Below are 17,497 nucleotides of genomic sequence, written 5' to 3' on the forward strand. Positions count from 1 at the left end.
GCTTTCTGTCCACACACAGGCCCCTCAGACCTTTCCATGGTTCCACCTGGCCCTTCATATACCCTGGTCAGTTCATTGACAACATGTCGACCCTTGTATACTACATCATTTCACTTCACTCTACCCTGTGCATGCCTTTCATCCTCCTGCATGTTCAGTCCCTGATCACTCAGAATCTTTTTCATTCTTTCCCTCCATCTCCAATTTGGTTTCTCCCTTCTCCCTGCTCCCTCCACTTCTGACACACATATCCTCTATGTCACTCATTCTCTCCATATGTCCAAACTATTTCAGCACACCCTCTTTAGATCTCTCAACAATTCTCTTTTTATTACTATTCTTCTCTTGTACCCTTTTATTACTTACTTGATCAAACTACTCCACACCATGTATTGTCCTCAGACATTTAATTTCCAACATCTCCCTCCTCCTTTGCACATCCTCATCTATAGACCATGTTTCACATCCATACAACATTGCTGGGACTATTATACGTTTGAACACAACCATTTTTGCCTTCTCACATAGCTACCTCTCTTTCCACACATTCTTCAGTAGTCCCAGAGTTCACTCACCCACTCTGTGACTCACAACTGCTTCCATGGTCTCATTTGCTGTCATTTCCACTCCCAGATATTTTAAATACTTCACTTCCTCCATATTTTCTTTGATCGAACTTACACCCCCAACTATCTCAATCTTTTACCTTGCAAAATGTAATAACCTTGCTTTTATTCACATTTACTCAACTTCCCTGTTTCACACACCCATCCAAACTCAGTCAACAACTTTTGCAGTTTTTCATTAAAATCTGCCACCAAGTCTGTGTCATCAGCAAACAGCATCTGACTCACTTCCCAGGCTCCCTTCATCCCCCCAAAACTGTATACTTGCCCCTCTTTCCAAGATCTTTGCATTTACCTCTCTCTCACCATCCCATTTATAAACAAACTGGACAGCATTGTCACATCACACACCCCTGCCACAGACCAATCTTCACATGAAACCACTTACTGCTCCCTCCCCCCACTTAAAAACTGCTGACACATTCACTCAGTTTCTCCCAAAACCCTTCCCTTTCTTCATCTTGCTTCTCATGGCCAGATGCATAAGCAATTATAATCACTCATCTCCCATCAGTCTTCTTTCATTTTTACCCTTATCAGTTTCTAGCTCACTTATATGCCATCATTCACACATTCCCAAAAATCCTGCTTAACCTGTAGTGCTGCCACTTCCTTAGCTCATGTCCTCCGACCATCCCCTTAGGAGGAAGTGCTCCTTGTCTTCAAATGCTCAGGCTAGGGTGTCTGAATGTTTGTGGATGTAACCAATATGAGAAGAAAGGAGAGAGAAGTATTATGCTTGAGGATAAGATCTTGGATGTTCTGGCTATGAGTGAAACAGCGCTTAAGGATAAAGGGGAAGAATGGTTTGGAATATCTTAAAGTCAGGGGTTAGTGTGAGGGCAAAAGCTAAGGAAGGGGGAGCATTACTGCTGAAGCCAATATGGGAATGTTTGAGAGAGAGAAAGGGAGTTCCAGACTGATATAGATAGAAAAGAAAGTGGATTGCGAAAGTTAGGTGCTTATGCAGCTGAGTGAGTATGACAGCAGTTTCGATGTAAAAAATTAGGTATAAGTGATGGATGATTTGAATATGGAGAGTAATGTGGCAGCTATGGGTATAGTTGAAGGGCATGGGGTATTCATTAAGGTGAATGGAAATGGTGAATAGCTTGTGGAGTTGTGTGGTATAAAAGGCTGGTGATTGGTAATACCTGGTTTAAAAGAGGGACACACGAAAGTATATGTATATGTGTAGGAGAGATGTTCACTGGGCGTTATTGGATTACATACTAATTGTTAGGTGTATGAAAGAGAGAGAGACTTGGATATGAATATGCTGAGAGGCATAGCTGGTGGGATGTGTGATGATTTCCAGGTAGAGGGGAGGGTGAAGATTTGTAGTGGTTTTCAGAAAAGAGAAAACATTATCAGTTGTAAGAGATCTATGAAAGCAAGTGAGCTTGGAAAACAGAACTATGTGAAGAAAAACTGGAAAGATTAAGTGTAGATTGGTAAAAGGTGAGAGTGAAGAAGCTAGGGGAGTAGGCAAGGAATGGAAGGTATTTAGGGAATCAGTGTTAGCATGTGTGAGGGAAGTGTGTGGCATGTATAAGGTGGGAGGTGGACAGATGAGAAAGGATAGTGACTGGTGGGCATGATGAAGAAAAGTTGCTAGTGAAAGAGAAAAGAGAGGTATATGGGCATTCATTAAAGGGAAGAAGTGCAAATGATTGGGAGATGAATAAGAAAAACAGTAGGAGTTCAAGAGGACAGTGTAGGGGTTGAAAGAGAGGACAAATGAGAATTGGGGTGTGCAAGTATTTTTAAACTTAAGGGAGACTAAAATGTTGTGTTAGGAGGTTATTAGCATAAGGAATATAAGAGAATAAATGGGAACATTGGTGAAAGGGGCAAATAGGGAAGTAATAACAAGTAGTGATAAGGTTAGGAGATGGGATGAGTACTTTAAAGGATTGTTTAACATGTTTGATGATACTGTAACAGATTTATGGTGTTTAGGTTGGCAGCCAACAAACCAGGGAGGTATATTACCAGTACTACCCACTTGGGTATCGAGAGGATTAATGACATCTGCTTAGTGAGTCAACTTTTTAGTGGTTGTTTAGTTACACTCTTCCGACCTAGGTAGCTGTCTTTTCTTTCTGCCTCACTAACATGTCGACTACTGGCATCCTGTCCACAAACATACAATCTCTCCTTGTCATATGTAACACTTGACAACACTTAACTTATGCTGCTCATTCTTTGTAACTCTAGATTTTCCTGCAGTGACCACTTTGCATGAGCCCTGTCTTTCAGCAAAACGGTATGAGCAGTGGATAGAAGTAGTAGGTGGAAACAATTTGGTAGGATCATTTGGTAGAAACATTAGGTAGAAGTAGTAGGTAGAAGTATTCATTATAAACACTAGTTAGGATCATCTGCAAACACTGCACTAGACTTGTCTTCTGCCAGTGGCCTGTTAAGGGTGAGGCACTAAAGGCTAAGAAGTGGCACTGGAACTTCTTTAGTTATGGAGACTCTGTTGTCGTGGCCATCGCTTTAGGGGAGTTCCAGTTGGAACAGGTGTCAGAGATATAGTTAGACGATAGATAGATGTGTGAAATGAGAGTCTGGGAAAATGGTTTGATGAAGAGAGAAAAGATAGTAAAAGCCCTGCATATGATGAAATGTAGCAAGGCAGTTGGAGTGGATAGCATTTCAATTGAAAGTCTTAAGAAAGGGGATGACTGTATTGTCAGTTCATTAGTTAAGATTTTCAGTGTATGTACAAATCATGGTAAGGTGCCTAAGATTTGGTGGAATATATAAAGGCAAGGGACAAAGTTGAAAGTTAAAACTACAGAGATATAAGTTTATTAAATGTACTTGGTAAGTTGTATGGGATAGTGGTGATTGAGAGGGTGAAGGCATGTATAGAGCATTAGACTGGGGAGGAACAATGTGGTTTTAGAAGTAATAGAGGATGGAGGATGTATGGATCAGGTGCTTGCTTTGAAGAATGTGAGTGAGAATACTTAAAAGAAACAGCAGAATTTGTATGTGGAATGTATAAGTCTGGAAAAATCATATGATAAGGTTGATAGAAATGCTTTTATGGAAGGCCTTATGAATACTTGCTGAGAGAAAAGATGCTGGAAGCAGTAAGAATTTTTATTGTGTAAGGTATGTGTATGAATAGGAAAAGAGGAGAGTGAGTGGTTCCATGTGAAGGTTGGTCTGTGGCTGGGGTATGTGCTGTCACCAAGGCTGCTTAATGTGTTTATGGATGGGTTGGTGAGGGAGGTAAATTAAAAAATCTTGGAGAAACAGATGATATGCAATCTGTAGGTGCAGGGTCTGGGAAGTGAATCATTTGTTTTCTGATGACACAGCACTGGTGGCACATTCAAAAGAGAAACTGCAGAAGTTGGTAACTGAGTTTGGAAGAGTGTGTGAGAGGAGGAAGTTGAGAGTAAATTTGAATAAAAAAAGTTATTAGGTACAGCAGGGTAGAGGGACAGGTTAGTTGGGATGCGAGTTTGAATGGGGAAAACGTGGAGAAAGTGAAATGTTTTAGAAACCTGGGAGTGGATATGGCAGCAGATGGATCCATGGAAGCAGAAGTGAAACTTAGGGTTGATGAGGGGCAAAGGTTCTGGGAGCATTGAAGAATGTGTGGAAAGAGAATGTGTGGAAAGATAGTTCATCCTCTGGAAGGGCAAAAATAGGTATGTTTGAAGGTACAGTAGTCCTAACAATGCTATATGGATGTGAGGCATGGGCTGTAGATATGTGGAAGAAGGTAAATGTGTTGGATGTGAAATGTTTAAGGACATTATATGGTGTGAGAAAGTTTGATCATGTGAGTAATTAAAGGGTAAGAGGGAGTTGTGGTACTAAAAAGAGTGTGGTTGGGAAAGCTGAAGTTCTGTGCTTAAAATGGTATGAACATATGAAGATAATTAGTGAAGTGAGGTTGACAAAAGAGGACATACATGTCAGAAGTGGCGGGAAAATTGGGAGATCAAACAGGAGATGGAAGGATTTTTAGTGGTTGGGACTTGAACATGGTAAAGTATAAAAGATATGCACAAGACAAAGTAATTGAAGTGATGTAGTAAACATTTCGATGTGCTGTTAGTGGAGTGATCTAGGGCCTGTGAAGTGGTTGATGAAACCATGAAAAGGTTTGTGGGGTTTGATTGTGGATAGGGGGCTGTGGTTTTGTTGCATTACACATGACAGCTAAAGAATGGATGTAAGCAAATGTGGCCTTTCTTTGTCTGTTCTTGGTATTACCTCATGAATGCAGGAAACAGCAAACAAGTATTGGAATAAAAATGTTACTGGACCCTGCCTGCCAGAGGTTCCACTGCGAGTGAAAAGTCACCATCTCATCAAGGACTTCTCACTTCAAAGAAGTTCACATCCCTTTCTGCTGGAAAGAGCACAGTCTTGGGCTGCAGGAGCCTTTAGAAAGAGGTCTTGGGTAACACCAGGACTCTTTCTTATAAACTAGGCCTTAGGTCCATCTATCTGTCTATTTATATCTCCAACGCCCATTCCAACTGAAACTCCCTCAAAGGCGTGGCCATGGCAGCATAGTCTTCATAAATAAAGAACTCCAGTGCTGATTCTTAGCCTTTAGTGCCTTACCCTTAACAGGCCACTGGCAAAGGGCAAGTCTTGAGGAGTATTTGCAGAGGCTTCTTAATGACTGCTTCTATGTCATGTTCCTACCTACTACTTCTACCTAATGTTTCAACCTAATGTTCCTACCTAAATATTTCTACCTATTACTTCTATCTACTGCTCCTACCATCTTGCCAAAAGGCAGGGCTAGCACACAGTACTCACCACAGGAAAATCTAGAGTTATGAAGAATGAGCTGCATGAGTTAAATGTTGTTAAGTGTTACATATGACAAGGAAAGATTATATGTTTATGGACAGAATCCCAGAAGTCCACATGTTAGTGAAGCAGAAAGAAAAGACAGTTACCTAGGTCAGAGGAGTGCAACCTTTTTTTTTTTTTGTGTGTGTGTGTGTGTGTGTGTGTGTGTGTAAATTGACACTTTAAAGGAAATTGCTTGAAAGCTATTGCTTCATCAAAAGGACTAATATCATGCACTAACTTTTGATGAGCTTTATCATAATTAGAGGTGGAAAATAGAATTTTTCATTCCTCATCAGGACTGTTATCCTATTGCCTCTGACATTGCCACAGGGAACACACTTATTTTTTGCTGGTTTCCTCTATAGCTAGCACATAACCAAATAACCCAGTTGGCCTATATGAGTCTTTAATTGAATTAGGTATTTTCCATTTTAAGTGATCAAATTATCTAGCATTATCATCTTTGAAGTGCTCAAGAATGGTATAGTAATAAAGCCTTAGACCTGTTCTGTGTATGTTGTATAGCATTGCAGATTTGAAAATATTTACTAGGAGCATTGTCATGAAAATGATAGCATAAAAGAGTAACTTACTTTTTTATGTTATTGTTTTTTTATGATAGTGGTGTGATATCACTGATCAACAAGATTTTGAATATTTTTTGTCCCACAAACTAAAATAGGTGAACCTTATAGTACCATTTATGCTGAATGTGAACCTATTTTTAGAATATTTCTATCAGGTGTGGGTTTTTAAGGTGATCAAGCAATTGAATTTTACAGTAAGTGTTTATTACTCATTCATGAATAAGCCTGGTATTACACTTAAAGAACTTACCTTTGAAATGTAGAAATATACTATTTTCAGCCATATTTGGCCTCATGAACTTTCCTCGTTAGTGTCCATTAGTAATCTGTCAATGTAGAGGGGCTCCACTTTCCTTGTACCACTTCTCCATGTCCAAAATGTCCTGGTGAAATCTTTCACTCTGCTCATTCTTGACTGCCCCAAGATTATCCACAAAAAAGACTGAGTCCAAAAAGTGAATTTTTAAACTCATATTGCAACCCATACCCTTATATGGAGTCAACAGATCTTTTACAACATCGCAGTAGTTTTCTGATCTGTGATTCCCCCAAAATCTTTGCAAACTCTCTTAAATGAGAGCCATGCAGTTTTTTCAACTTCATTAAACTCTCATCAAACTTTTCATCTTGAAGCAGTTCCCCGATCTGTGGTCCTACAAAAATACCCTCCTTGATTTTTGCATCACTGATTCTAGGGAATTTATCCCCCATATTTGTGAATCCATGGCTAGTTTTATGCCTTACCTTTGACAAAGTTCTTCGTCAGCTTCAGCCTCATGTGCAAAGGAGGTAGATAGATTTTGATGACATTCTTCTTCAGTGGAAAGTGCCGCAACCTTTAGGTCACCACATACATTCCACTTAAAGTCCCTATACTTAATTTTTTCCCAAAGAAGCTGTGATTCCTTCATGTTAGCTGTGTGAGCCAGAGGAACGGAAAAGTCATTTCCATTGTGGGGCAGAACCACTTTCAAGCTTACTCTTGATGAGTCAAGAAACAAGTGTCATTCATCTGTGTAATATTCATGGCCAAGTGCCACCATAACAGAACAAACATCATTGCAAAACACCAAACCATCTTCAAGGGAGAAAAATTCTTTGAAAATGACATGGCGATCACGATGAAAAGAAACTTTAGTTTCATTTTAGAACAGATTCCACCCCTTTAACCTGGAACCCAAAATTTCAGTTTGCTTCTTAGACAAATTCATATCGCAGACAAGATCATTAAGATCTCCTTGACTTGGCAGATGTAGTTCACTTGAAGAACAGCTTGCTTCAAATGTTGGATCCATATTGCCTTCTATTTGGTCTACTTTCTCATCACCAGATTCATTGTCACTCAGTTTCATGTTTCTTGGAGGCTCTGGTGCAGGTAATTCCTGACTGTGAGGTACTGGCCTTATAGCAGATAGTAAATTAGGATGTTTAACATCATGCTTGGATTTTAATGTTATACCATTTATGTTAGTCAGGCAGAAGTGGCAATCCAAAGGGTGATCTTTGGGTTCTCTTCAAACCATCGAAATGGGAAAAGGCATACGGTGTGAATCTTTTTTCCATGCTGTGAGAAGCATGATACATGTAACACAACAAATATGGGTGGCCCAACTTTTATCCTGGTCAACCATTTTACAACCAAAGTAATACTCGTAGCATTTTTAATGAAGGGTGTGAAAGAACCATTTTGCAATGTGAATGTCACTTCACTGCAGATGTACCAGAAAGAACTTTGACTATTTGCAGTTTCTTGGCATTGTAATAGTGGATGGGGTATTGAAATGGGAAATGGCATACGGTATGAATCTTTTTTCCATGCTGTGAGAAGCATAATACATGTGACACAACAAATATGGGTGGCCCAACTTTTATCCTGGTCAACCTTTTTACAACCAAAGTAATACTCAAAGCATTTTTAATGAAGGGTGTGAAAGAACCATTTTGCAGTATGAATGTCAATTCACTGCAGATGTACCAGAAAGAACTTAGACTATTTGCACAGTTTCTCGGCATTATAATGGTGGATGGGGTATCAGCACAACAGTTGAATGCACAAAAGCACAATCTGTCACTAGATTGGAAAAGACACTGTTAACACATTGAGTTTTAGCCTACAACTGACAGAGAATACTACTTAGGAGTGGGTACTGTTTGAATGTCCCATCATATCCAGTCTTGTTTCTGTAGGCACCTTGTGACTCGTTTATCTAGACTTGTGCTTTCAAAAAGAAGCTGTTGCACTTCACAAACAATGAGAATAGCTGTGTTAAACTTCTTGTTTCAAGTGCTCCGTAGTGCAGTGCTACATATATGATGTATGTAATGATATGTGAGTATGCTGGAAAGAAATAACTGGGTGATAGAGAAATTCTGAAGATGTATTTGGATTGAGCATGCAGAAATACATAAGAAGCAGATATTTTTATTTTTCCATGGGACAGAATGTGTTGACCAGTGTACTTAGTAGACAAAATGGCAAGTCTGCCTAAAGAAAGCAGTTTTCTCTGCTGCTTGTTAGCCTGTGAGGTTAGCATTGGAGACTCAAGGTTGGCAAAATTATTCCCACAAAAGTTCATGCCTTGTACATGGGAATGTAGTTAATGATTTTAAATAGACAAATGTATAAATAATACTTTCCTTTAATGTTTTACCCAATCCATGTCTTTCTCTTTTGTAATGTTAGATCCCTTAGTCAACATCTTAAATTCCAGAATGAAATTTTATGGATGCTTTACCTACTAACATATTTCATTCAGGATGATGCTGTGGCACGAATAGTAAGTCTTGAGCGACAGCTTTCAGAGCTCCAAGAGTCACATCAAAAATCTGAGGCTAGATTAAGAGATGTAACACGAACCCTCTCAGAATTGGAAGAAAAGAAACGCTATGCTGATGATAAACTAAACAAAGCAGTGTCTCAAGCCAGTCAGCAGGTGAGTTATGCCTCATCATTTCCAGTACCTAGTATCTACTCGTCTTATATTAGAAATAATTTTTCATGTATTTTTACTGTATATGTATATATTTATTCTTTATTCTATTATACTTTGTCACTGTATCCCGCATTAGCGAGGTAGCACAAGGAAACAGACGAAAGAATGGCCTAACCCACCCGCATGCACCTATATGTATATATATATATATATATATATATATATATATATATATATATATATTTTTTTTTTTTTTTTTTTTTTTTTTTTATACTTTGTCGCTGTCTCCCGCGTTTGCGAGGTAGCGCAAGGAAACAGACGAAAGAAATGGCCCAACCCCCCCATACACATGTATATACATATGTCCACACATGCAAATATACATACCTACACAGCTTTCCATGGTTTACCCCAGACGCTTCACATGCCTTGATTCAATCCACTGACAGCACGTCAACCCCGGTATACCACATCGCTCCAATTCACTCTATTCCTTGCCCTCCTTTCACCCTCCTGCATGTTCAGGCCCCGATCACACAAAATCTTTTTCACTCCATCTTTCCACCTCCAATTTGGTCTCCCTCTTCTCCTCGTTCCCTCCACCTCCGACACATATATCCTCTTGGTCAATCTTTCCTCACTCATTCTCTCCATGTGCCCAAACCACTTCAAAACACCCTCTTCTGCTCTCTCAACCACGCTCTTTTTATTTCCACACATCTCTCTTACCCTTACGTTACTCACTCGATCAAACCACCTCACACCACACATTGTCCTCAAACATCTCATTTCCAGCACATCCATCCTCCTGCGCACAACTCTATCCATAGCCCACGCCTCGCAACCATACAACATTGTTGGAACCACTATTCCTTCAAACATACCCATTTTTGCTTTCCTGAGATAATGTTCTCGACTTCCACACATTCTTCAAGGCCCCCAGAATTTTCGCCCCCTCCCCCACCCTATGATCCACTTCCGCTCCATGGTTCCATCCGCTGCCAGATCCACTCCCAGATATCTAAAACACTTCACTTCCTCCAGTTTTTCTCCATTCAAACTCACCTCCCAATTGACTTGACCCTCAACCCTACTGTACCTAATAACCTTGCTCTTATTCACATTTACTCTTAACTTTCTTCTTCCACACACTTTACCAAACTCAGTCACCAGCTTCTGCAGTTTCTCACATGAATCAGCCACCAGCGCTGTATCATCAGCGAACAACAACTGACTCACTTCCCAAGCTCTCTCATCCCCAACAGACTTCATACTTGCCCCTCTTTCCAAAACTCTTGCATTTACCTCCCTAACAACCCCATCCATAAACAAATTAAACAACCATGGAGACATCACACACACCCTGCCGCAAACCTACATTCACTGAGAACCAATCACTTTCCTCTCTTCCTACACGTACACATGCCTTACATCCTCGATAAAAACTTTTCACTGCTTCTAACAACTTTCCTCCCACACCATATATTCTTAATACCTTCCACAGAGCATCTCTATCAACTCTATCATATGCCTTCTCCAGATCCATAAATGCTACATACAAATCCATTTGCTTTTCTAAGTATTTCTCACATACATTCTTCAAAGCAAACACCTGATCCACACATCCTCTACCACTTTTGAAACCACACTGCTCTTCCCCAATCTGATGCTCTGTACATGCCTTCACCCTCTCAATCAATACCCTCCCATATAATTTACCAGGAATACTCAACAAACTTATACCTCTGTAATTTGAGCATATATATATATATATATATATATATCTTTTTTTTTTCTTTTTATTCTCCCTAAAATTTAATGATACTCTCTCACCCCAACTCTCATTTGCCCTTTTTTTCACCTCTTGCACCTTTCTCTTGACCTCCTGTCTCTTTCTTTTATACTTCTCCCACTCAATTGCATTTTTTCCCTGCAAAAATCGTCCAAATGCCTCTCTCTTCTCTTTCACTAATACTCTTACTTCTTCATCCCACCACTCACTACCCTTTCTAAACAGCCCACCTCCCACTCTTCTCATGCCACAAGCATCTTTTGCGCAATCCATCACTGATTCCCTAAATACATCCCATTCCTCCCCCACTCCCCTTACTTCCATTGTTCTCACCTTTTTCCATTCTGTACACAGTCTCTCCTGGTACTTCCCCACACAGGTCTCCTTCCCAAGCTCACTTACTCTCACCACCTTCTTCACCCCAACATTCACTCCTCTTTTCTGAAAACCCATACTAATCTTCACCTTAGCCTCCACAAGATAATGATCAGACATCCCTCCAGTTGCACCTCTCAGCACATTAACATCCAAAAGTCTCTCTTTCGCGCGCCTGTCAATTAACACGTAATCCAATAACGCTCTCTGGCCATCTCTCCTACTTACATAAGTATACTTATGTATATCTCGCTTTTTAAACCAGGTATTCCCAATCATCAGTCCTTTTTCAGCACATAAATCTACAAGCTCTTCACCATTTCCATTTACAACACTGAACACCCCATGCATACCAATTATTCCCTCAACTGCCACATTACTCACCTGGAGGTAAATAGGGTGCGTAAGACAAGGGAGCAAATGGGAACTTCAGTGAAGGGCGCAAATGGGGAGGTGATAACAAGTAGCGGTGATGTGAGAAGGAGATGGAATGAGTATTTTGAAGGTTTGCTGAATGTGTCTGATGACAGAGTGGCAGATATAGGGTGTTTTGGTCGAGGTGGTGTGCAAAGTGAGAGGGTTAGGGAAAATGATTTGGTAAACAGAGAAGAGGTAGTAAAAGCTTTGCGGAAGATGAAAGCCGGCAAGGCAGCAGGTTTGGATGGTATTGCAGTGGAATTTATTAAAAAAGGGGGTGACTGTATTGTTGACTGGTTGGTAAGGTTATTTAATGTATGTATGACTCATGGTGAGGTGCCTGAGGATTGGCGGAATGCGTGCATAGTGCCATTGTACAAAGGCAAAGGGGATAAGAGTGAGTGCTCAAATTACAGAGGTATAAGTTTGTTGAGTATTCCTGGTAAATTATATGGGAGGGTATTGATCGAGAGGGTGAAGGCATGTACAGAGCATCAGATTGGGGAAGAGCAGTGCGGTTTCAGAAGTGGTAGAGGATGTGTGGATCAGGTGTTTGCTTTGAAGAATGTATGTGAGAAATACTTAGAAAAGCAAATGGATTTGTATGTAGCATTTATGGATCTGGAGAAGGCATATGATAGAGTTGATAGAGATGCTCTGTGGAAGGTATTAAGAATATATGGTGTGGGAGGCAAGTTGTTAGAAGCAGTGAAAAGTTTTTATCGAGGATGTAAGGCATGTGTACGTGTAGGAAGAGAGGAAAGTGATTGGTTCTCAGTGAATGTAGGTTTGCGGCAGGGGTGTGTGATGTCTCCATGGTTGTTTAATTTGTTTATGGATGGGGTTGTAAGGGAGGTAAATGCAAGAGTCCTGGAAAGAGGGGCAAGTATGAAGTCTGTTGGGGATGAGAGAGCTTGGGAAGTGAGTCAGTTGTTGTTCGCTGATGATACAGCGCTGGTGGCTGATTCATGTGAGAAACTGCAGAAGCTGGTGACTGAGTTTGGTAAAGTGTGTGGAAGAAGAAAGTTGAGAGTAAATGTGAATAAGAGCAAGGTTATTAGGTACAGTAGGGGTGAGGGTCAAGTCAATTGGGAGGTGAGTTTGAATGGAGAAAAACTGGAGGAAGTGAAGTGTTTTAGATATCTGGGAGTGGATCTGTCAGCAGATGGAACCATGGAAGCGGAAGTGGATCATAGGGTGGGGGAGGGGGCGAAAATTTTGGGAGCCTTGAAAAATGTGTGGAAGTCGAGAACATTATCTCGGAAAGCGAAAATGGGTATGTTTGAGGGAATAGTGGTTCCAACAATGTTGTATGGTTGCGAGGCGTGGGCTATGGATAGAGATGTGCGCAGGAGGATGGATGTGCTGGAAATGAGATGTTTGAGGACAATGTGTGGTGTGAGGTGGTTTGATCGAGTAAGTAACGTAAGGGTAAGAGAGATGTGTGGAAATAAAAAGAGCGTGGTTGAGAGAGCAGAAGAGGGTGTTTTGAAATGGTTTGGGCACATGGAGAGAATGAGTGAGGAGAGATTGACCAAGAGGATATATGTGTCGGAGGTGGAGGGAACGAGGAGAAGAGGGAGACCAAATTGGAGGTGGAAAGATGGAGTGAAAAAGATTTTGTGTGATCGGGGCCTGAACATGCAGGAGGGTGAAAGGAGGGCAAGGAATAGAGTGAATTGGAGTCATGTGGTATACAGGGGTTGACGTGCTGTCAGTGGATTGAATCAAGGCATGTGAAGCGTCTGGGGTAAACCATGGAAAGCTGTGTAGGTATGTATATTTGCGTGTGTGGACGTGTGTATGTACATGTGTATGGGGGGGGGGGGGTTGGGCCATTTCTTTCGTCTGTTTCCTTGCGCTACCTCGCAAACGCGGGAGACAGCGACAAAGTATAAAAAAAAAAAAAAAAAAAAAAAAAAAAAAAAAAAATATATATATATATATATATATATATATATATATATATATATATATATTCCCTGGGGATAGGGGAGAAAGAATACTTCCCACGTATTCCCTGCGTGTCGTAGAAGGCGACTAAAAGGGAAGGGAGCGGGGGGCTGGAAATCCTCCCCTCTCGTTTTTTTTTTTTTTTTTTTTTTTTTTTTTTTTCAATTTTCCAAAAGAAGGAACAGAGAAGAGGGCCAGGTGAGGATATTCCCTCAAAGGCCCAGTCCTCTGTTCTTAACGCTACCTCGCTATCGTGGGAAATGGCGAATAGTATGAAAAAAAAAAAAAAAATATATATATATATATATGTATATATATACGTCCACACACGCACATATACATACCTATACATTTCAGCGTATACATAAATATACATACACAGACATATACATATATACACATGTACATAATTCATACTTGCTGCCTTTATTCATTCCTGTCTACACCCTGCTACACATGAAATGACGTTCTCCTCCCCCCTCACGCTTGTGAGGTAGCACTAGGAAAAGGCAACAAAGGCCACATTTGTTCACACTCAGTCTCTAGCTGTCATGTATAATGCACCAAAACCACAGCTCCCTTTCCACATCCAGGCCCCACAAAACTTTCCATGGTTTACCCCAGACACTTTACATACCCCACAAAACTTTCCATGGCTTACCCCAGATGCTTCACATGCCCTGGTTCAATCCATTGACTGCATGTCGACTCCAGTATACCAAATCTTTCCAATTTACTCTACTCCTTGCACACCTTTCACCTTCCTGTATGTTCAGGCCCTGATTGCTCAATATCTTTTTCACTCCCACCTTCCACCTCCAGTTTGGTCTTCCACTTCCCCTTGTTCCCTCCACCTCTGACATATATATCTTCTTTGTCAATCTATCCTCACTCATCCTCTCCATGTGACCAGACCATTTCAATACACCCTCTTCTGCTCTCTCAACCAGACTCTTTTTATCACCACACATCCCTCTTACATTTTCATTACTTACTTGATCAAACCACCTCACACCACATATGGTCCTCAAACATTTTATTTCCAACGCACCCACTCTCCTCTGCACAACCCTACATATAGCCCATGCTTTGCAACCATATAACATTTTTGGAACCACTATTCCCTCAAAAATACCCATTTTTGCTCTCTGAGATAATTTTCTCGCCTTCCACACATTTTTCAATGCTCCCAGAACCTTCGCCCCCTTCCCTACCCTGTGACTCACTTCCACTTCCATGGTTCTATCCACTGCTAAATCCAGTCCCAAATATCTAAAACACTTAATTTCCTCCAGTTTTTTCCATTCAAACTTACCTCCCAATTTACTTGTGCCTCAACCCTACTGAACCTAATAACCTTGCTCTTATTCACATTTACTCTCAGCAGTCTTTCACCCACTTTACCAAACTCAGTCACCAACTTTTGCAGTTTCTCACTCGAATCAGCCACAAGTGCGGTATCATCAACAACTGACTCATTTCCCAAACCCCCTCATCCACAACACACTGCATACTTGCCCCTCTCTCCAAAACTCTTGCATTCACCTCCCCAACAACCCCATCCATAAACAAAATTTAACAACCATGGAGACATCACACACCCCTGCAGCAGACCGACATTCACTGGGAACCTCTCACTTTCCTCTCTTCCTACTTGCACACATGCCTTGCATCCTTGATAAATACCATTCACTGCTTCTAGCAACTTACCTCCCACACCATATACTCTTAATACCTTCCACAGAGCATCTCTATCAACTCTTATCATATGCCTTCTCCAGATCAATAAATGCTACATACAAATCCATCTGCTTTTCTAAGTATTTCTCACATACATTTTTCAAAGTAAACACCTGATACACACATCCTCTACCACTTCTGAAACCACACTGCTCTTCCCCAATCGGATGCTTTGTGCATGCCTTTACCTTCTCAGTGAATAGCCTCCCATATAATTTCCCAGGAATACTCAACAAACTTATATCTCTGTAATTTGAACACTCACCTTTATCCCCTTTCCCTTCTGCCAATCATCAGGCACTTTACCATGAACCATACAAACATTGTATAACCTTACCAACCAGTCAACAACACAGTCACCCCCTTTTTTAATAAATTCCACTGCAATACCATTCAAGCCTGCCGCCTTGCCAGCTTTCATCTTCCGCAGAGCTTTTACTACCTCTTCTCTGTTTACCAAACCATTTTCCCTGACCCTCTCACTTCACACACCTCCTCTACCAAAACACCCTATATTTGCCACTCCTTCTCCTTCTCACTTCACCACTACTTGTTATTACCTCCCCATTAGCCCCCTTCACCGATGTTCCCATTTGTTCTCTTGTCTTACGCACTTTATTTACCTCCTTCCAAAACATCTTTTTATTTTCCCTAAAGTTCAATGATACTCTAACACCTCAACTCTCATTTGCCTTCTTTTTCACCTCTTATATTATTTATTATACTTAGTTGCTGTTTCCCGCATTAGCGAAGTACTGCAAGGAAAAAGACGAAAGAATGGCCCAACCCATCCACATACACATGTATATATATAAAAGCCCACACAAGCACATATACGTACATATGCATTTCAACATATATATTCATATACATACACAGACATATATACACAGATGCATATATACACATGTACATATTCATACTTGCTGCCTTCATCCATTCCTGCCGCCACCCCGCCACACATGAAGTGGCATCCCTCTCTCCCTGTGCACAGGCCTGAGGTAGTGCTAAGAAAAGACAAGAAAGGCCACATTCGTTCACTCTCAGTCTCTAGCTGACGTGTGTAATTCACCGAAACCACAGCTCCCTTTCCGCATCCAGGCCCCTCAAAACCTTCCATGGTTTACCCCAGATGCTTCATATGCCCTGGTTCAATCCATTGACTGCACGTCGACCCTGGTATACCACATCGTTCCAGTTCACTCTACTCCTTGCACGCCTTTCACCCTCCTGTATGATCAGGCCCAGATCACTCAAAATCTTTTTCACTCCCTCCGTCCACCTCCAGTTTGGTCTCCCGCTTCCCCTCGTTCCCTCCACCTCTGACACATATATCTTCTTTGTCAATCTTTCCTCACTCATCCTCTCCATGTGACCAGACCATTTCAATACATCCTCTTCTGCTCTCTCAACCACACTCTTTTTATTACCACACATCTCCCTTACCCTTTCATTACTTACTTGATCAAACCACCTCACACCACATATTGTCCTCAGACATCTCATTTCCAACACATTCACCCTCCTCTGCACCATCCTATCTATAGTCCATACCTCACAACCATATAACATTATTGAAACTACTATTCCTTCAAACATATCCATTTTTGCTCCGTGATAATGTTCTCGCCTTCCACACATTCTTCAACGCTCCCAGAACCTTCGTCCCCTCCCCCACCCTGTGGCCCACCTCCACTTCCATGGTTCCATCCGCTGCCAAATCCACTCCGAGATATCTAAAACACTTCACTTCCTCAAGTTTTTCTCCATTCAAACTTACCTCCCAATTATCTTTTCCCTCAACCCTACTGAACCTAATAACCTTGCTCTTATTCACACTTACTCTCAGCTTTCTTCTTCCATACACTTTACCAAACTCAGTCAGCAGCTTCTGCAGTTTCTCACCCAAATCAGCCACCAGTGCTGTATCATCAGCGAACAACAACTGACTCACTTCCCAAGCCCTCTCATCCAAAACAGACTGCATACTTGTCCCTTTCTCCAGAACTCTTGCATTTAGCTCCCTAACAACCCCATCCATAAACAAATTAAACAACCATGGAGACATCATGCACCGCTGCCACAAACCGACATTCACTGGGAACCAATCACTTTCCTTTCTTCCTATTTGTACACATGCCTTACATCCTCGATAAAAACTTTTCACTGCTTCTAGCAACTTACCTCCCACACCATATACTCTTAATAGCTTCCACAGAGCATCTCTATCAA

At 41.1% G+C, this 17,497-nt stretch overlaps 1 protein-coding gene across 1 annotated transcript in view; it reads left to right on the plus strand.

The window, feature by feature from the left end:
* The window catches only part of LOC139767160 (uncharacterized), a 1,522,454-nt gene that overhangs the window by 1,291,630 nt on the left and 213,327 nt on the right, over positions 1-17,497 (plus strand). The window contains 1 exon segment of the mRNA XM_071696189.1: positions 8,812-8,988. Within this exon segment, the coding sequence (XP_071552290.1) occupies positions 8,812-8,988 (177 nt within the window).

This window comes from Panulirus ornatus, chromosome 59 (genome assembly GCF_036320965.1).
Source record: "Panulirus ornatus isolate Po-2019 chromosome 59, ASM3632096v1, whole genome shotgun sequence".
Classification (NCBI taxonomy): domain Eukaryota; kingdom Metazoa; phylum Arthropoda; class Malacostraca; order Decapoda; family Palinuridae; genus Panulirus; species Panulirus ornatus.